This window comes from Numenius arquata, chromosome 1, assembly GCF_964106895.1.
Source record: "Numenius arquata chromosome 1, bNumArq3.hap1.1, whole genome shotgun sequence".
NCBI lineage: Eukaryota > Metazoa > Chordata > Aves > Charadriiformes > Scolopacidae > Numenius > Numenius arquata.
In genome coordinates this window covers 25,251,899-25,273,449 of record NC_133576.1, presented here as the reverse complement: position 1 = coordinate 25,273,449, position 21,551 = coordinate 25,251,899, and the positions used below count along the sequence as shown (strand labels likewise).

The window sequence follows — 21,551 nt, the reverse complement described above, 5'->3', positions numbered from 1 at the left end:
GGAACTGTCTTGAGTTAAAATGTGGTAGCTCTGTGTAATGTCAGTTTAGGGCTAGCTGTATCTGCTACGGTCTTGGCTGGCGTGGCATGTAGAAAGCAGCCTTACTCTGAGTGTTGCCGGTGTTCGTTGACTGTGCTTAGTCATGCACTATTTTCAAAGCTTTGGTGACCAGTCTTCTTCAGTGGTTCTACAAAATGCAATATACTAGACACTGATACGCTAATGAAGGCAGTATGCTAATATGATACAATTAATACCATATTTCCTTTCCTTGTATCACTCTAAGTACACTGCTCAAAAGAGAAATAATGAGTTCTTTGCTTATTGGGTAATCTTGCCATGTTGTATCAGAAAGCATGCCTGCAAAGTTTACAATGATCATGCTTGTCACAGAGCTGGCTAGTGGCAGAAAGTTCCTAGCTGTCACTGAGGGCATGTAGTAAGTGACATTTTACTAATATATGGAAACATATCTGTATAAAAATTAAGATTCTTCACCCCCCATCCCCCCAAGGTGTTGAACAGAACAATGTTGATAATAACTTTACCCTTTATCTCTTACTTCTGCCTCATTTTTATTTAAAAAAATGAAAAGAAAGTCTAATCAACCATCTGAAGATAAGAGTTCAAATGTCCTTTCCCCTTAGTTTGTAACAGCTTTCCCTGTCTACAACACTTATGTACAATAGATGATACACTGGGGAATAATTTTGTGGAGTTTACAGTCAGTCGGTTGGGGATAATAAATGGAAAAAAAACAGGAGGAGAAATAAAAGAGAAGACACAAAAGGAGTTCTAACCAAGAGTTGCATAACCTGCAGGGGAAAATGAGGTTCCCCTTTCAAAAAGTAAGGTATTAAAGCATCAAGTATGATCATTAAACTGAATAAATAAAGTGACATATTGGTGGGACAGACAGCAAAACAAAAGCATTCATTTGAAAGGGGAAGCTATGGAAGGATACGTAAAGAGGGAGAGAGGAAGAGATGGGCTAGAAGGAGTGTCCTGAAGCCTTATCTGCAGACTCTGAAGTGTTTGACTGAAGACCATCTTTCTTTGTCATACCTGGCTCCATGCGAGTGGCTTGGTTCCTTTGGATTTAAGTAAAAGTATGAATAGAATTATGTGGGAAAAATTATCAATGTAAGAATTGTAGAATTGGGTGAAGAGGAGAGAAGCAATTTTTGAGATGTCTGTAGTTGTGCGGGATGTGGAGAGTTTTTTGCACTGATGATTACAAGGTGCACCGCTCTCTCTTCTTAGAGGTGTCTTGGGAGGAAAAATGAAACTTTGTGTGCAAAGCCCACAATGGTATTTTCCTTAAATGTGAGTACCAGCAGTATGGCTTTGGTTCAGGATAACTGAGAGTAAGTAACTCTTAAGAATCAAGAAAGAAAAGAATGGGCAATGATGTGGCAGAACCTAAACAGAAAGTTAAGCTAAGTTAAACTAACATATTCTGCCGTTGGTTTTGAAGCAGGGTGGTATGCACTGGTCCTCTCCAAACCTTTTCCTATTTGTGTCTTCAGGCCTCCTTCGAAAGCCTAGCAGATAAATAGTTGCAGTAGTGTGGCCTATTGTGGACTATTGAAACAATGGGTTGGTTTGTTTGGGTGTTTTTTTGTTGTTTTGTTTTGCCAAAAGTTAAGACCTTACATAAAAGGGAAGGTAATAAAATTCTCAAAGAATGAAGTGGTCACTGGAAGAATTGGAAGAATACCAGAACCACCGATTCCCCCTGCTCCCACCCCTGCAACACCCCACCTGTGGCCCTAGTTTGAAAAGTCATTGTATAAGGTTTTATTTCAGTTTGCAGGTTAGTGGAAGTTAGAGTTCAAATGAACATTTGCGTGAGGGTTGGTGTTTGTAAGGCAGACCGGTTGGTACAGTTGGGAATGGGAAGAAAACTTCTGTCTTCTCCTTGTTAGCTGTCAATGCAACGTTGATAGTATGGACAGGGAGTAGCACAGTGGTTACCACCAGCACACTTGCTAACACTGCTTCAGGTACACTCTTCCCTGGCCTTTATTTGCTGTTTGCTTGTTCTGTTGTTTGATACAAGTCATCCATCGCTACACACGTGCCTGCTTTTAACGGTCACTTCCTGCGGTCATGTGCTTTTGATACTGCACCTGTGTTTAACCAGCTCAACACAGACTGTCATCTGAAAAGGATCCCAAAGATAACACTGCTGTCCTCTTACTACACTACTGGCTGTCCCAGCTCGGCCACTACTTAAACTGGCACTTGCTTTGTTAAGTGCTTGGCTTATTATACCATTTGTGTCCAGACTTTTCTGATGAAGCAAACGGATTATCTCCCAGCGTACTCCAAAAGCACATATGGAAGAGGGAAGATTCCTGAAGGTCTGCGAATCATAGAGATGTGCCTCAGAGGTCTCAATGGGACATGTGAATGAGTAGAAAAACAAACTGGAAACAAGGTATTAGGGAAACCTATTCAGTACATGCAGTTGTTTCCCCGCATTTGGGAGCACCTTCCCTTCCTGCAATCTTTTTCAAGTGTAGATCACTCATGTTAATATATAGCAGGGAACATCTTGTGTTAAGTAGAGATATGAACCTGAACAGAAGAAGAGGTCAAGCATGGAGATAAATTCCAGTCAGTACTGGATGATTGAGAAGTTCCTTTTCTCTCGCTCCCTCTTGTTCGGAGAGGCAGTGCTTAAATTCACTTTAGAAATGAGGAGAAGCAAAGTACAACTAGCTTTTTTTTTTTTTTTTTTTATAAGAAAAAAGAAGGAAAAAGATAACTTACTCTTTAAATTCTCATTAACATCTGGAAGTGGCTGGCTCAACCCTGTAGTAACCTGCATCATCCTGTTATCTTTTCCTGATCAGAATATTGAACATTAAGTATTGTGATGTCCACATTACACTTGAATTTTTATATAAATGTTCTTACTGTTTAGGTCACTAGTATTTGAGTGGTAAACAAACTGTTTGAAATGGTTTAGTCTAGCTTCATAGTTTGTCAGTACACTTAGTTCTGTAGACCACTTTTGGAAAACTGATTCCCCCACAGACCAAAGCCTGTTCCCAGTTGTCCAATCTTCAGCGTGCTCTGTGGTCATAGCAGCAAGTATGTTCTGGTTATCATTGGGTGGCTCAAAGGTGCAACCTGGCTGTAAAGTGCCCCTTTCGAAAACTGTAGCTCTGCAGTAAGCTTTGTTTAGCTATATTGTGTACATTTGTGGAGGGGATTAGTAGTAGATATTTTTTTTTTTTCTTGGAAGTCATTGGGAAGCAAAAGACTAAATCTATTTTGATTTCACTTGGGATAGATTAGTGGGTGTCAAATGTTACACAATACTTGACATATCCACTGGTGTTAAGTTGGCCGTGGCAAAGGGATTACCCGATAATGAATCACCAAGCTCTTTAGCCTTTTAAAGGAAATCGTGCCTCTTCCTTGCTCTGGTGGTAGTCTCTTTCCATCCCAGGACCTTCTTGTGACAGTTCATGTTCAGATGTGGAAAACTCCACGCAGATGTGCAAGCACTGGTTTGACAGCTTTGTGTTCAGCTTCTACCTTGCTAATTGTTTTCGTGGGATTATTTGGATTGTGTAGAAAGCTTTTTCCAAATCCCCTTTATTACTGAAGTTATTGTTGCCAGCAGGAATAAGATTAAAGGTGCTTAAGTCTGTAGAGTTGTTTCTAATTTGTACGTGTCATTTCAGTGGCATTTGAACAGAACTCTGTCTCTTCCCCTCCTTGCTCCCCTGTGGTACTGTGCTTGAGTTAGGGCTGAGAAGCCAAGCTATTGGAAGAAAATTCATTTTGTTCCCTAATTATTATGCTGGCACTCGGGAGATAATTTTTCCCTTCATGCACTGCCAATTAATATGCAAATGAGCTGATAAATATTTATACCGTGATTTAAATTATGCAGGGAGCGCTTTCAGTGTACTCTGCAAATGAATTGTTCATGGACTTCAAAGTGCTGGCTGCTGTGCTAACGAGGGGAGATTTGCATAAGGCCCTAATCAGGCGCATACTGATTAAGCTTCATTATGGAAACTGCCAGCTGCAATCTTTGTTTCTATTTTATTACAAAAAGGGGAACTTTTCACGCTTCAGTCGCCTTGACAATGTCAGACACAGCTAGTAGGAGAGACTAAAACTCCACAGAGCAACTGAAGTTTCCCTGTTCAGTTGAAGATTGCTATGGTGTAACTGAAGTTGTATTTCTTCCCCTACCTCCCCGCTCCCTTTCGTGTTCGGTCGAGAGCAGTAGTGTAGATTTGATAGAAATTGCCATTCTCCCTTTCCTTGGACTATCTGAACCTGTAGAGGATACCACAGCAATGCTGGACTGCAGCGACTACGTTCTAGGTGGGTACCAGCTCAGCTCTTTCTTACGAGCGTTAAATATGGAAATAGAGGCTGTGAGGTTGACTATGCATGGAGGCTTAATCACATATGCAGAAGCTAGAGAAGGTGTTTGTAAGGCTGAAGCTCACCAGTGAATCGGCAGCAAATAGGTTCCTGGTAGACAGATAGATCTGTACCAGGGAAATACGTGATTTGATTTTTTTCTTCTTTCCCTCGCTCCAGGAGAATTCGTTTCCTCTGCACTGGAGAGAGATGCTGCTAGGCTTGGGTGATATTAATACAGACCTTTGCTTTTAGGATTTCAATCTGAGAAGCATTTGGCTTCTAACAACACTGGATTTGACTTGAGTATATGTGTGTTATGAATTTTAAAGCATTAAAATAAATAAGAGACAGTCCCAGTCTCAAAAAATGTAGTAGCTGTATTGAGCCATTCCCCAACAGAGTGTATATGATGTCTGTGTATTTTTAATGAAATAGCAAGGTTCTTCATGCGTAATAGAAAATAAGGTGGTGGGCACAGTTGTTGCCATTGATACCGTTGCAAGCTGTGCCTAAGGTTACTGGGGTAACATATTTCCTGTGCTGAGATTCCATTAGGACTGCACAACAGACATGCCATAATTTCTTCTTCATGTCTTTTACAGTTATGTACAATAATGGATCATCCCAATTTTACAATAGGTTTTGTTTATTTTCAAGACTCTTCCCCCAAAGCTCAACATACAGATTTTTTTTTTTTCCTTATTCTTTTGATTCTATTATATATAAGTTCTTACATGAAGTTATATGTCAAAGTAAGAGAATATACTTTTGGATGGTAAATTTTAAAGCAGACATCTGAATATTTGTTTCTGAATATGAAGTGGCTTTTAAAAAATTAATTTCTAGAGAATTCTCGGTATGTTTTCACTCGCATTGAACTTCGGTTTTTGCCATATACATCAATGAATCATTTTTGCTGGTGCTGATGGGAGTATTAGGCAGTTTCACTTTAATGGGAGAAAGGAAATAGTTAATGATACATTCCATGTTGAGATTACCTGTGTTTTACTAGCTGTGTACAGTCCCTAATACTCCAGGTTGGTCCGGTGTCTGCCGCTTCTTTCTTCTGAATACCTTTTGAAATGTAATGCTACTGAGGGTGTGTGAAAGCCTGGCAGGGCACTGCCTTGCGACACCCTCAGCCCTGCTAGCAGAGTAGCAGTACTGAATGTATTCGCTCCTGAGAGTTTGATTTCAATCATGCACCTGCTGCTTTCGATCCTTCCTTCTGTGGAGTTTGTTTTTAGATAATGTTGGCAGAAGTTGTAGCCCAGGGCCTTTATATAAAACCCAAGTAAGATCTAAAGGAAAAAGAAAAGGTGAAGGCATTATGGCTTGGTTTTTTTTAGCCTACTTCATTTGTTTATTCTTTTAACTTTAAAGCAGAAATTGTATGAGGATGTATAAACCAAATAATCTTTTTACTTGACGTATAATGAATCCGTAGGTTTAGTATCCTGCGGTTATGCGTCTGTTTTGCTGGTAGCAGTTTTGTGCTTCAGATGTATGTCATACCATTTGCAATGGAAATAGCGGCATTGTTCTTGATGCTTTACATGTAGAAAGCCCACAGATTGAACAAGAAATAGTCAGCTGGTGAAATAATGGATGCTATCCTTCGTTTGAACCTAAGCAGTACCAGAAAGATGGTTCTTCATCCAAATTGCTGCTTTTTTGCAATTGCAATGTTTGAGGTCTTTGTTAGGGATGAATCTTTACAATAAAACAGTCTTCATTTAGACATGCTTTTGGTAGTTGAGTAAACTTTATGCGGATGTCTAGTACTAGGAAACATTGAAAACCTTTTTTAAAAGGTTTTATTTTCCAGCATAGCCTGAAAGAAAAACATGTATTGGTTGCTTTCTGAAAAGAAGTCTGTATGGTTATAACTTTGTCCTGAACAAACTTGCTGGTCACGCGGGAAGGTTTGTTGCATGAACCTCCTCATACAGAGGGAACAGTCGCTACATTGCTTGGAGTTCTGTGTACAGGACAGTTGTGTCCCCCACTCCGTGTTTAGTTTGTTTATTCCAGCATTAGGATCCTGCCCAGTGGCTCTAATATTTCAGTTTCTGCAACAGATTAGCACAGGAGGTTCTCTGATACTTTTTTTTTTTTTTTTCTTGGGAGAGCTTTCTGAAGTGGTTCAGTGAATGGATGCCATGTTATTGAGAGATGATCTTCTCAGCCTGTACTCTTCCTTTCTGTGGTCAGTGCTATCACGAGTTCAGACGATCCTTGTGCCCTGGGCTTAAAAACCACAATCTTATGTCCAGTAGTCCCATGAAGTTAGCCTGGTTTCTGCAACCAGTCTAGAGGACTTCTAAGCCGTCTTTGCTCATTTTCCTGTTGGTTGAGGACTCTTCATGTTTGTGTCCAAAGTGAAGTCTCCCTTTCGGGGTTCTCTGAACCTAAACTAATTTCAGTAGCCATCTGTGTGTCAAGGAATGAACTGATGCTCTTTATCAAATGAATTTTGCCTATAATCACTTTAAATAAATGTGCTGTTGCCACAACAGTAAACTCAATTTAAGGTACACGCAACTTCTAGATAGAAACATACTTTGTATTTGTTTTACACACCAATCTATCAGCAGGGAGGGGTACATCAACAACAAACGTTTCTGTGCAATGAGTGGAACCCATGTTCTGTTTCTAGAGTGTAGATCATACTATCCAAATGTGGAAAATGACAAAATAAGGAGCTGGGAAGCAATAGGTTCTGTATCTGCAACCTTAGAAGAGCTCTATCTTTCAAGACTCTGAAAGTCTAACAAACCTACTAACTCATAGCTTGAATCTGCTAAGCAGAGGTTGTGAAAAATGGGGCAAAACTCGCAGCCTTTGGTTGAAGTGTGGGCCAGCAGCACTGAGCTGGAAAGTTTCTCCTCGCTCACTCGCCCTTTCAAAAACCAGTTTAATACGTCTGCCTCTATACGAAGAGTAACATTGATAGTTCAAATCTCTTTTACATGTGGCTGACACTTGAAAGATTTAATCATAGGCATAGGAACTTTTCTGAGAAGAGTTGGGGCTCTGGAGAGGTTGAGTTAACTTGTTGACGAAAGATTTCTGTTTGCTACAGTCCTCTGGCTTTTCTAGGCCCTACTAGGTTCAACTGAAGCAGTTGTTTATGTGGAAAGTTAAATTTGTTTTTAAAAATATTTATGCATCTTAAATTGTGTTTCCTAACTGCTTATTGGAGTTTTTCCAAGGTTGACGTCTCTCATCTTTTCTCTCACACGTGCTGCATTTCTAACTAGTTCCCTCCTCTTCCCACCCTGCACTCCCAGCCAGGCTTCGTCACGACTCCTGTTTTCATTCAGGCCCTGTCCACCAGCCTCGTTCCTCCTGGCTTGTGCTTGTGTTCCTCTGCTGCTGTCGCCCTTGGTTCTGGTAGCCTGAGGGTGGCACTGGTCTCCCTGTGCAGTAGCCCGTGATGGAACACGACAATAGTCCGACTTCTCATTTCCAACTCTCATAGACTGCCAAGCAGTGAAGTGTCTGGGCATTCTTGGAGGTATCTGGGGGGAAGATAATGCTGTTACTGTATTCTTCTTCAGCCCATTGGTATTTTGGAAACCACTGCTTTGATGAAAGTATATGACACGGATAACCTTTTAAGCACCTAGGAAGACAATATCCTGGAGTAAAGGGTTCATTTTGAGCTCATTGAACTTGCATTTAACTGGGTATGGGAATGGAAGAGTGTGCTTAAGGATTTGCTTACGCGTCACTTTATGAACTGGTCTGTCTTGAGATTCTTTTTGTAATTTTGGTTTGTGATAATGTGGCACACTGAGGTTGGTAGCAAGGAATGAGGAGGTAATAAGCTGGACAGCTGATGCTGTACACAGAACATCTGTATAGATTCCTATATAAGGAAACTATTTTCTCTGTCTGCCATCTGGAGAGGCCCTCTGCATTGCACTATATTCAGCTGACAAGCTTTGAAACCAAGAGCAGACTTTTCAATAGATTCATCCAGAGGGAGAAGAAAGAGGAATTATTTTATATTTATATGGTTTTGCATTAATATATAGGAAATATAAAATAACTTAATATCAGCGACATTCCTGTAAAATAAAAATGCAGTATTAGAAAAATGGCACCTATGTAATTATGGTGACTGAATTTCCTTTTTCTTGGTGGGGGGAAACAACACAAGAATAATGTAGGCCATGGTGGTCAGACTTAATGTTTTTGAATCTTGATGTAGTCATTGTTCTTCCCCCTACCCTGACCCCTTTTTGATTCTGTAACTTACATTGTACTGAAAATTAAGTTCCTACCTATCTCTTCCTACCTACCAGCCTTCCAGCATGCTGTCTTTTATTCCCTTAACACCATGTTTTCACGTATGGGAATAATGACATACAAAATTTTGAAACAATATTTATCTGGAAGATTCAGTATTGTATTCTGCTTCTGATCATTCTTTTTGTGTTACAGTCTGAATTAAGGTAAAGTACATATCAAATTCCTGATGTTCTGTAGTTCCCTTAGACAAGAAAGCATGAATAGATTTGGGGTTTTATTGCTATATTAGTTTATCTTTATTTCTGTTTTAATGCAGACTCAAGAATGAACAATCCGTCAGAAACCAGTAAACCATCAATGGATAGCGGAGATGGGAACACAGGTAAGAAATGATGAATCGGTCCACGGATATTTTATGATGGAACTGAATGTATATTAAAAGCCAAATTTATTTACCAGTTTACAGGATTTAAAAAACCAAACCAAAATACACACACACACCATCTACTGTTTTTAGAGACTTGGGAACACTTTTGTCTTGTCGTTAACTCTACTGTATGCAGGGTGTTATTCACACCTACTATATTGGAACACCACCCACACTTTGCATGTGAGAATCCCCTTCCCCACTTTGTCTATCTGTAACGTTTCTGATATTATGGAAGGTCTGGTGGCACTAGCTCACAATAAGTAGTCACATTTTTTTCCTGGCAGAACATACCTTCAGCACCTCTTAACACCGTCGTTTATTTTTGGGTTGAAATTTTCCCTGGCGGATGTGGGCCACTGGCTGATCTTGTTTTCATTTTGGATTTCATTCAAGCTCTCACAACAGTCCTCAAGAACAAGGCAAAGGGAGAAAGCATCATTTCTCAATATTTAAAAGAAAAAAAAAGTTAGCTAGCTTTTCTGTATTCACTTTGTGTGTTAGAATAGAACCTTGAAATTTGGCTGGGGAAGGATAGCCTTTGTGTCAGGGCCAGTGTGGCACATCCATAAAATGTGGCCAAGTTCCAAGCCAGTTGTAGAAACTTGTTAAGCCCCTATAACTTAATCATGCTATCTCATGCTTTAATTACCTTTGTGGAGGTAATTTAATGTTCATTTTGGAAGCAAGAGAAATCACAATTCTGAATGGAAAATAAATAGGTTAACCTAACTCAGAATCTTCTCTGAGCTCAGAATAGCACTTGGAAAGAGAAAATTTTAATGAGAAGGAACTTGTTCTTGTTGCTTTGAGAGAAGTCATGTTACTTTGTATGAGGAAAATTATTTTTCCTCCTCTTGGTTCAATAATAAGAGTTTAATTTTAAACTCTGGAGTTGTGATGAAATTAACAATTTATTTCATTTTATGCTGCTGTCTCCTCATTCTTTGTGCAAGGCTTTAATTCAGCTAAGAGTGACTGAATGTTCCTGATACTGATCTGAGAGGCTGGATGTTTTCTGCCAATGCATGGGGTCAGTCAAAAGGAATTCTGTTGACTTATTAATGTGTGTTTTATTAGTGGCACCTCAGTTTTTATAATTTCCATTGTATTTGTAATAGGAGAAGTATCAATTCTTTTTATGTGCAAAAATTATTTATTAAATATTTAATACTGGTTTAGGATGACATAAAACATTATTTCAAAAAACGTGGTCTCTAAATACTTCATAATCATAAATAGCATCAAGAGAACAATGGTTTTAAATATTCCGTATAGAATCCTTGTAGTCGGATGGTGTGTGTAAACTGAGAAAATTCAGACTTCCTGCTCTGTATGACGACACTGTCCTGTGTATTTCTCCAAAGAGTGCATTCCCAACGCACTTCCTTAAGTGCAGCTTTAGGTAGCAGTTTCACCTAAACTGAGCTGTTAAAGAGGAGAACTTGGTTTATTCAAAGGTAGTCCATTATCACAGAAGTATTGCATCTGCTTCAGCAGAACCCTGGCTCTGCTCTCCTAGGCAAATACTTCACCAGTGTGAAGGTGTTGGTCATAGTACAAAGAAATTGATGGATTGTAAAGCTGCATGTAGGTGCTTTCATCACAAAAGAGGATACAACATCTGTATTTTTTATACTCTAATACTGAGGTTAGTTATCGCAAAAGTTTGACTCTTAATGGTGTTTGTACTTTTTGCAAACATTGCTTCCGTAGTCTACATGTTCCCAGTCCCTCCTTTCAGGTTTGTTTCCTGACTTTTTAAATGATGCAAAATAAAATAATCTAGAATTTTTGAGGACCCTTTGTTCTGCAGTCATTGTTTTGTTTTTTAATATAGTGCTCATAAACCACTGGAGGTAGCAATTAACAGCATTTGTGATGTTCTCTGGGGGCTCAAGCGTCAGTTGCATTAGTCAACTGGCAGGTGTTAAACCCTGAAAGAAATACTCGCAGAATGTGATTTTAGGCTTCTGATCAGGGTACTTAGATTATGGTTCTGAGCTCTATGCATACTTTGTGAAAAGAAGTCAGCTTTTGACTCAGATGCTAAGGAACTGGAAGTGCCATTGATTATCTGGGGAGCATAGGCTGTGAAGCAAAATACGTGAAGATAATTTTTATAAATACTCAAGAGTTCTTATTTTTGTAACTTTCTGTCATGGTCTATTTTCCAGTGACATTTGTGAATCACTTGAGTCTGCTGTGTAGGCACTACTGGTCTATCTTTTGAACTTCAGTGGATGTTTGTTTGGGTCATTCCTGTTTTAAACTGTAGTAAGCTGATGCAATTTGAAAATTTTAAGAGAAATCAGTGTAGGGCATGGAATTTGTATTTGGCAGAGTTAGTGTCCTGAGGAAAAAAAAAATACAGTTGCCACTGGTAAAGATGACAACATCAGTGATTCTCTAAGCTAACAGCTAAGTTTCATGGAAGTTAACAAATTAGGGGTTTGTGTTTCTGACTCTTGACTATTTTGGGAATGTAGTAAAGTCCCCTGAATACGTTAGTCACAATAGAGTATCTGAAACAGATTCTAACTTTTAAAATTTTTGTGCGAACTGGACTCTACTAAAGCATCCGAAAAAGTGACCTTCTTTCATATTAATTAAAAACAACAACAAAAAAGTCTTTGAGTACAAGATTTGTTAGATTGCTGTTTTCACAAGAACATGAACTGATCAACTGGTCATCAGTATTGCAGAATTACACAAATCTTTTCCAACCTTCAGTTGTGGGTGGACAGTCTACTTAGTATCTACTAGAAAAAATAGAGAGAGGTAAGAAGAGTGTCTTACAGTAAATGGATAACCCTTTTGGTTTCCTTTTTATTGTTGCAGCATAAAATTTTCCAAAACAACTCTAACTTTTTTGTTTCTTTAATGCATATTCTTTTTTAAAAGCTGTGTGAATGCAGTACTATGAAAGCCAAGGTTATAATGTCTGTGGAAACTGTAGTATTATGACACGCATTGACATAGCATCAAAATAGTAATTTTTGTAAGTGTAGTATTTGGAGGGATTCTGAGGATTCATGTTTGCATTGCTTCATTTCCAAAGATTGATTTTCCAGCTTCCATAAGAAGAAAGTCTATAGGAGGGTAGGAGAGGGGCCATGAAATATTCTTTAACTGATAAAATTCTGGGTAAACATTCAATGCTAAACTCCTTACTAGTAATGTGGACAAGAAATCAACAATTCCTGAGCATTGGGGATCACGCGCTCTCTCTCTCTCAATGCACGCGCACAGAAAGAGGGAGATGGGAAAATGCACTGCTGGTGCTGGAAGATGACTCCTGGAGCACAGTGCAGATACCCGCTCAAGTTAATCCTTCTCCTTGTTTGTCTTCGCTTCCCGAGTCCTTTCTTGCATCTTACTCCAAATCTACCCAGACCTGTAGTTCCTCACTGCTCTTCCTTTCTTATGCAGTTTGTAAGCTCAGACTGAAGCCTGATGATTATGCTCTTGGATTTTGAGAGTACGTTCTTCTCCTTGACTGCAGGTGCAGTGTTATCTTGCCTGCTCCATTGTATCTCTGCAGGTACAATTCCAATCCACATTCAGGGTATCCTGGTACTTAGTGTTCTGTTTCTTTCCCTGGAGTGGCACCGAGTGAGATGTTTTCAAAGGTTTGATTTGGCTGAAAATTAATTGCACTTAGTATTAGTGTTCATCCAAACCAACTCTGTGAAGTAGCTAACCACATGACTGAATTTATGCCAGAATTTAAATGTGCTTAAGTTGCATTGGACTTCGCCTGTAAGGGGTGAAAATTTCATCCTACAGCTTGATTCAGTCTTATACCTTGCTGGGGGCAGGGGAGGCTCATTTCCCTACTACCATGTCTCTGACCTCCTCTGCTTTGCATTATCTGCTGGTTGCTGGGCCCTAGGGTAAGTTAATTCATCTCACATAACTGGCAGAAAACTAACTTGGCCAAAGGAAAAAGGGAACAGTTCACATGAATAGTTTTTTTTACTCAGTTAGAAAGGTGAATTGCGTTGCTGCCATGTCCGTGAACTACCAGAAGGGGAAGGACAGGGACAATGTAGTTGGAACCAAGAAGAAAAGGAAGATGGAGAGTTTCCACTCCTGTTTTTTTGGTGTGGGTGAGTTATTAGAGCAGCTCTAGTGGTTATGGGAGCTGGGATGGAGATGGAAAAAGACATAAATACTTGGGATTGTTAAAATCACAATACTTGTGATTGCATCTGCCATGTCTATAAATCACCGTGGGTTTTTGCATTTAACTCTTACCTTGAGCAGAAGTGACGTTCTGGTCCTTTCATGTCCTCAAGTGTGCTGACCTTCTGCTTCTGACAGCTCTATTTTCCGGTCTCCTGATCAGATTTCTTGGATTCCACAGGAGTGCTGTCACATCCTTATGAGCACCTTAAGAGCAAGGCCTCTCATATGGTGGACTCAAAGTTCATTTTCCCTGCTGTTCTTCAAAAGACGTAGGCATTCTGTGATAAGTACAAGCAACCAGGGTAGCGTTCCTTCCAAAACTTGTGCTGCATCCAAAGGGGAAGGGACACTGTACTTCCAAATACCAAAGAAAGCTTAAGATGCAAGTAGAACAGAGAGTGAACAGGTGTGGTTTGGGTTTTTTTGCTACAAGTTTGGTTTTGGGAGGTGTGGGAAGAGGGAGTTGGAGTCCTTCAAGGTTGAATTTAAACAAAATGTTTTTTTTCTCTCAGTACCTCTCTAAACTGGTTTTTGGGACCCATGGAGATTTTAAGCTCAGTTCTGGAACTTGTTTTGTTCAAAACTATCAACCCTAGGAGACTCATTTCAAATTTCCATATTAAGAGTCAGTAGAAGTGCTAACTGGAGCATTTCTTTTGCACACAGGCACAGCAGTGCTCTTCTAATATGGTATCATGATTTGAGGCTCTTTTTGGAAGTTAGTTAACTGGAACAGCTTCACCTATTTAAAGTGAGGCTTCCAGCTCGTCCTCTCAGAAATTTGATAATTTTTTGACCCCTACAAGTTTGCAATTGGAATGAAGAATATCTGCCTTACAGTAGGTTTTCTTATGTGTATTTTTTTTTCCTACATGGGGGTCTCTGACCATAGGTTGAAAACTACTCAAAGCATCTGCTTAAATAAGGAGGTGGTAGACTTTTTCCATTGAATTACAGTAGCTTTTTGTCAGCAATTATTTTTATATATTTACCCAGTCATCTTCCCACTCCCTTTGGGCTTCTGCATTGACAGAATTCTGCAGTTTACTGGAAAGAATGAAAATAGATGAGATTCCTTTACCTCTTTCCAACAGACCTTATCTACCTTTGTTGGGAGGAATGCAACCAAGTTTCATTCATTCAAGATCAATTCAGACCAGTGATAGTCCTTCCATTCACTTTGGATTGGAATTTTAGATTCATTAAGCAAAATAATTGTATGTAGTTTAAAATTTGAGTATTTTTAACATGTCTGTGGATCTTTGGCTGCACATGTCTCCTAAGTCTCTAAACCCTGGCCCAAAGCACAGAACTAAAAACTTGAGAGTAGGCCAACTCTTCCTCACAGCACCCCCACCAAAGATGCATCAAAGGGCCGCCTTAGGCGTGTACCTTACTTGGGTACTAGAAAGCTTGACCATTGATGTTGTATCTATATTTAACTGAACAGTGACTCCATCTTTAGAAATTTTATCTGTGTGAGCTGTTCATAGGTCAAAATAGCAATTAAAATACTGGATAGTGTATTTTACTAATCAAATTTTACGCCTACTTGCTTTTGCTGATATTTCTAAGGAATAGCAAGCCCTTGTTGCTGATTAACAACTGTGACTGTCTTTGGCTTAGTAGATAACCTAGATTTTTATGACAGAAAGTGTAAATGATGGAAGGAATTTTAAAGTAGGAGTTAGTTGCAGATCTGTCTGTAGGCACTGAATAAAATTTGGTTGTCATGAAGAGTAAACATGCAAGTCTAAAGCTGGTTTTACTTCATTTCAATCACACAATTTTTAAGATTGCATCATCTGTTCTAGAAATTCCATGCAGCCTGATACACGTAGCGTCTCCCTTCTTGTTGTTAGTCTCTGTAGGCAGTAATACTCAACGTACAAAACCAGTTGTTGATAATCCCTAATGTTGATTTTTATCATCTCCCCACAGAATGATTTTTAAAAGTTTGTGGTTATAGCTCCTCTTGGCAGAATTCTGTAATTCTGTGGTAGTTTCTTATGGAAAAAAATGGTCTTTCCCCCCCCTTCTCACAACCAGATTATTTGGGGGTTTCATGTTTTCTGAGCTATTTAGGAAGAAAACAACAAAAATGTAGGGAAACAATCAGTTTTTCCTTACATGGTTTTAGTTATATGGAAGTGAGTGAGAGCAAAAGCAAGCCCAGGGAGTTATCTTATGTAATGAGAGCACAAATATTCATGGACATGTGGAGGTATCTTAAAACTGTGGCCCATAACTGCTATGTATATACAGTACTTCTGTTTTCAAGTATTATTTTACCTGTCTTTAAGGAACCTTGTTCTTGCCACTTTCTGAACTTGAAGATAGTCTTCAGCTGCTGCATAGAGAGTGCATGGAGAATGGAAACACGTTTAACCTTAGCAGCATGCACCCATTTGATCCTCAAACCGTAGTAGAGAATGATGGCGTAATAGCGTACATAGAGTAGGTAAGATGATAGAAGCTAAAGAAAATAGGATGATGATTTTGTTCAGCTGACAAATGCTGTATTACCAAAGTCTGGAAGAGATACTGCTTCCCCACCCCATCTCAGAGTATTTTTCTACTACATAGTATCAAGAGAATAGCAGGAGATTTAGGAATATTAATTCTTATTCCATTTCATAAAAGTAATAACTCAGAGTTCTTAATATCTCTCTTTCTCCAGGCACACAAACAAATGGCCTGGACTTTCAAAAGCAGCCTGTGCCTGTCGGAGGAGCGATCTCTACAGCCCAGGCCCAGGCCTTCCTTGGGCACCTTCATCAGGTAAGAAAAGACCCATTTCGAAGTAGGGGAGACTTGGGCAAGTACAAATGCAGCTGCTCTTGTATGTTCTGTGTTCTCTCTTTCTATAAATGATGGGTAGTTGTGTAAAGGAACGTATGGGTAGACCACGTGCTTAAATAGCTCGGATGGGAAAAGGTTCTTGTTGTAGCACTCACTTCAGTGCCTTAGGCTGCAGAATGTCCAGATAGGGTGAAGCCTATCTATTTGAGGGAACCAGAAAGCCCCTTTTTGGGGACTTGAGAATGCCTGAGGTACTTTTATTTGTATTTTAAAAAAACCCACCTTCATGGAGATATCAAATTGAAAGGCAAGGTAAAGTTTAATCTTCTTGTTGGGCCAACACAATCCCTACCAGCTGCCAAGGTTCTGAAACTGTCCCTACCTAGTCAAGAAACCAGAAGTGCTATTAGCACTGTGCTTCACTCTTTCAAATTCTTACACGTTAACTAGAAATATGAAGTGATAGTACTTACTTAAGCATATACGGCTTGTGAGTTTTTTAATTATTTTTTTAAAAGCTATTTCAAGGACCTGTTTGTCAGATGATATTCAGGCTTCTAGTGCTGTCCCTCTGTTCTGCTGCTGCAGTGTTTAGGGAATCAAAGCTGAACTTCAGATGTAGGCTGAAGCAAAATGGGGCATCCCTAGGTGAAGAGAAGTTTAAGGGGCATTTTTTGTAGTTTTTTATCTGTTCGCACTTGATGTATGAAAACAAATGTCCTAATTTCTTTCCCTTCCTCAGGACCAAGTTTAAACTTTAAAATACTGTACCTAATTGGCTGACCTTGAATGTTTGAGGTCTGAGGTTGCACAGTTATTGTGGTATAATTGACGTACTGAAGCTTTTATGCCCTCGTTTAAGAGCTCTGAACTGCCATTTTATTGTATGGAACATTCCACACATCTTGCCACATAATTACAATTTTCCTAGCAGATTGGGCTATATAGGACCTAGGGAGCGCCAGTGTTTGAATTTGCTGAACCAATAGACTGTTGTAAGCTGCCTTTATGTGGAGAGAAGCTGACTAGTTTTCATGGGTTGTCAGTATGTGTTTAACACCAAGACAGATACAGCTGTTCGGCAGAATTTTGTGTGTTTGTTTTAGTCTTCGTTTTGTTATATAGATTGATCCAGGACAGTAATTGTATTTAGCACAGTGCTTTATCTTGCTTTGGTAATGTATTTATTTAAGCAGTTGTCAGGATCTTTATAACTTCATGTTTGATAAAGTGTGATTCATTTCTTGAGACTCTAGTTCAAAGGAAAATCTCAGCTATTCTTTTATGTACCTGCAGGTGTGTGGGAATCTATTGTCAAACAGTCCTCTTGTAGTGCGGCTGCTGTTAGTGGGGTATTATTCACCTTAACACACAGTGCTTTCCTCCAGACTAATACAAAATATTAGCTTGTAGGCAACATTCAGGAATAGTTTAATTTCTAATTAGAAAATGTTTGTTGTATGGTAGAAGGGGTGTCCAAACTGCATTCAAAGAGATTTTCAGGAGTATGCTGGCTGTACTTGAGTGAGATACATTTGTAGTCTTTTATGTGTTTTTTGTATTATTATGTAATTTTTAGAGTATTATTTCTGAGTATATTTTTAGATTAGCAGGCTATTATTATTTATATTACTCTCTGCTGTTAATTCATGTTAAAAACTCAGATTATGTCAACTGTGTCAAACTATATTTTGCTTGTGATGAGGAGCTTTTCTAAGAGCGTTTGCTTGGATGTAGAACATGCTTAGTAAGTCTAGTACCTTCATCTAGAGTGGTAGGAAATATTTCCAAGGTGACTCTTAAGGGTTGCCTGTTTGAATATTCAGTTATTAATTTCATGTACTGCAATTTAAATTAAAAGTCTTCTTCCTGTGCTTGCATATATGTGGACTTTCTTTTATATTATGTGGGGACATCTTTTTATAGAGGCAGGAGTGCTACGTTTTGCTTTGCTTTATTGTATCATTATGTGTTGCCTGGTTTTCAAATGAGCAGTGGTTTTCAAACATGGCCAGAGATGGAATTCAATGCAGGCTTGTAACTCTGACCTTTAAAAGTGTTGGTAATTAATTACATAGCATTCCTTCTTTATCGTAGGAGTGGTTGTAGAAACAAGGCTAGACTGATTAAAGCAGTCTTCAGTAAATGAAAATTAGCATTTGTTGTACAGAGAAGATCCTTATTAGAGATAAAATAAAACTATTAAAAAATTTCACTTTCTGAAGCATCAGTTTTTCTTCACTGCTAATGCACAAGAACTTCTTTGGACCTGTTAATCACAAGCATTGAATTCAAGTTTTGAGTATACCTGAATCAATACAGCCATTGTAAAGTGTCTCTAGCCCTCTGTATTGAGATCTCCTTTTCAGTGGCTGCAAATACTTGAACGGGTTGATTTGAGGAAGAGTGTTTATGCTGTGGGTTTAGTGCTGTGCAGGTGATTGCTCCTCTATCGTATAAGGAAGCAGGGGAATGCAGTGTACGTTATTTGGGGTAAGACCCATTCTCTAATATTAGAAGGATGATGATGAGCACAGCTTAACCTCCTCCCTTGAAGCCTGGATTTTTTTAACAGGAATAGGAATAGTTAGCCTGTCCACCCCAAAATGTTCTGTTTCAACTCAATTTCATGATAGCATCCAGATCCCTAGGCAGGAATACTTTCAGCAAGAGGTAGGCAAATAACATGGTGGAAGAGTCTTACAGGTTTTTTTTTTTTTTTCAGCCTAAATCCAACCCCTATCTCAGTGATTCAGGTGTTAGAGGGACATGCATTATTCTTGGGGCAGTTTTTGTTGGGATGCAAGTGGGGAGGTTGTTCTTTGTTTACATCGTTAAAGTCTTCTGTGGGTTCTACATTATTTCATTTCTATTTTTGCACTGTATTGTAGGTCCAGCTCGCTGGAACAAGTTTACAGGCTGCTGCTCAGTCCTTAAATGTACAGGTAAAGACAGTTTCCTTCTGCTGCTCGTCCTTCTCTCATTCCAAACAGCATTATGGTCCCATTAGAGATAGTTTTTAACCTATGATATGTTATCTGTTTTTTCATTCTGACTGGTCTTGCAAGTGATAGGTATGAAGGTAGAATAGTTTTACAACTGTAAATCAGATTCAGAATTGAAAGCGTTCACAAACTGGAGTTGTTTAAACCATGTGGTGATCATAGTTTTATACTGAATTTCAGTCAGGTGTTGTATCATGACAGCTATAAAACTCCAGGAATATTCATGTTCTTCTCTTTATTCACTTATTTTAAACATAGCAAGTAGTACTTTGCAGTTTGTCCTTACTTCTGGTAGCTGAATGTAGGACTGTAGCGTAACATTAACTATTTAATGTGGCTAGTGTAGGTTGCTTGTGTAAGTAACACGTAGTGATTTCAAGTAGAAGTCAGAGTAATTGTTATTTAATAATGTACATAAGACAACAAAGCTTTCAAACTTTTTTTATGATGCTGAACACTTCAGTGTATCTGTTAACGTGCCACTTCCTCTCAGTACTGTATTAAGGGGCAAGGGATGCAGTTTTATTGAAAACTGGTTTCAGTATTGCTTGTTATTAAAGAATGTAGGTAGTGCATTACATGAAATGCAATAGAATGTGGACCCACTTATACATAATAACAATTTGGAAAGAAGAGGAGGTATAGTGACCTTCCTTTTAAGAGGAAGGAGGCAGAAAATTGCCTTGGTTGCCATGGTAAACTTCCATCCCTGAGAGAGATGTTGGCAAACAGGCTGTATCTCCAGTGCAGAATGTTTACAGTCCTGTGCTGTAATTATCGCTCAATGACTGGCAGAATTAATCAGAGCCTTTATGTTAATTAGCCTGCTCTGCAGTCCCCAAAACAGGTGGTGGAAAATATGCAAATCTATGCAGAATTTTAATGTTCTGCATAACCAGTTTTAATTATCATAAAACTCTCTCCCCCTCTTCATGCACTTGCATTTCCTCCCTCATGTCTTCACAATTTCTTCTGTTTAAAAAACCCAAAACCACAAAAAGAAAAACCCAAACCCCAAATCTTTTAAAATAAAGCAGCATTCAACTAAATAAATGCTAAACTTTGATTATTTAAAAGCACTGTATATATTATGCATTTTGCTGTCTGTAGGTAGGTAAACCTGTGAGAATTTCTCAAACTATAAGCCAACAGTATGATGACTTAGAAGTGCAGGATGCAGATACAGAAAATGGAAACACAATCTGCTTTCTCTCATTCTATTGTTCAGCATTTTAGGCAATGAATAATTTTAACAACCTTTTCTTTCTTTATGGTGAAAGGTAGCATCAGCTTCAGTTGCATTGCGTAAAATGAAATGAGACCTGAAAATAATGTCAAAGAGTTACAAAAGACCTGAGAGTCTTTTTGTTTTGTTTAAACTGCATTACCTACAGACATGTTTGAGCAATCGTAGCTGAGATGGTGGGTACACAGAGCCATTGCTTAAACACACTCTTAAAATAAACCCAAGGGCTTTTTGTATGCAGATGAAAGATTTTTATTGTGCAGTGTTGAGATAGCAGTGTTATACATTAACATCTGTTTTACACTATAAAGAGTTGGTTGTTTTTTTTTTGACTAGTCTAAATCTAATGAAGAATCTGGGGACTCTCAGCAGCCAAGCCAGCCTTCCCAGCAGCCTTCAGTGCAGGCGGCCATACCCCAGACCCAGCTCATGCTGGCCGGAGGACAGATCACTGGGGTAAGATTTACCCAAGTACACTGCAGTAAGCCTCCTGTCCGGCAGATGATGGCAGTATCTACGGCAGTCCCCACAGAACTGTCAGTGAAGGTTATTGTCATTTCCTTTAACATAGGAAGAAACTTGAGTGAAAGAAGGGACAGAAAATATCTTCCTATAAGAAAGCAGACCTTAATCTTTATTTTTTGTTGCAAAGTATTTGCTTCAAAAAAAATCAAACCTTTCTCTCTGTTCTCAGTATCCGTCTTGGCTCTGCAATAAAATTAAAACCTGGTGTGTGTATAAATAAAAAAGTCACTGATATCATAAAGAGGAATTTTTATTTTTTTGCAACATTAAAATGTGGCATGGGAGCATGAGACTAAATCTTATCAGATAGCTAGGTGAAGAAGAAAACTGACGGGAACTGCTGACACTAATTCTTCCTCTTCTCAAACACAGAAACATTTCTTTTTAAGTAACTCAATTAGTGCTTGCCTTAAGCCTATTCAACCCTTCTGTTTTGACCCACCAATTTTAGTTGCAAGGCTTTGGGAGTAATTATGGAATAGCTGTTGTTTTAGGATTACTGGTGTTTCTGAATTGTTGTAAATGTTCTCAGTCATTTTTTTAAAAACTCAAGTTTTGTGAATGGGCTGGTTTGGTTAAAGAGTTTGCTTCCACATAATCAGCTTTGCGGTTTTAAGAGTATGCATGTTAATAAGGAATTTAGGGCAGTTGCTCCAACAATATATTTATGATTTGAAGTATTAGGTTAGATAAT

At 38.8% G+C, this 21,551-nt stretch overlaps 1 protein-coding gene across 2 annotated transcripts in view; it reads left to right on the top strand.

The window, feature by feature from the left end:
* Positions 1 to 4,328: 4,328 nt before the first annotated feature.
* Positions 4,329 to 21,551, top strand: part of POU2F1 (POU class 2 homeobox 1) — a 50,630-nt gene continuing 33,407 nt past the window's right edge. The window contains exons 1-5 of one of the 2 annotated variants that reach the window (XM_074144568.1): positions 4,329 to 4,356; positions 8,978 to 9,043; positions 15,960 to 16,060; positions 18,973 to 19,026; positions 20,669 to 20,788. In XM_074144568.1, the coding sequence (XP_074000669.1) occupies positions 4,329 to 4,356; positions 8,978 to 9,043; positions 15,960 to 16,060; positions 18,973 to 19,026; positions 20,669 to 20,788 (369 nt within the window). Of the gene's footprint in view, positions 4,357 to 7,775; positions 7,798 to 8,977; positions 9,044 to 15,959; positions 16,061 to 18,972; positions 19,027 to 20,668; positions 20,789 to 21,551 lie in introns of those variants that run through there. The other variant, XM_074144579.1, reaches the window with a different exon arrangement.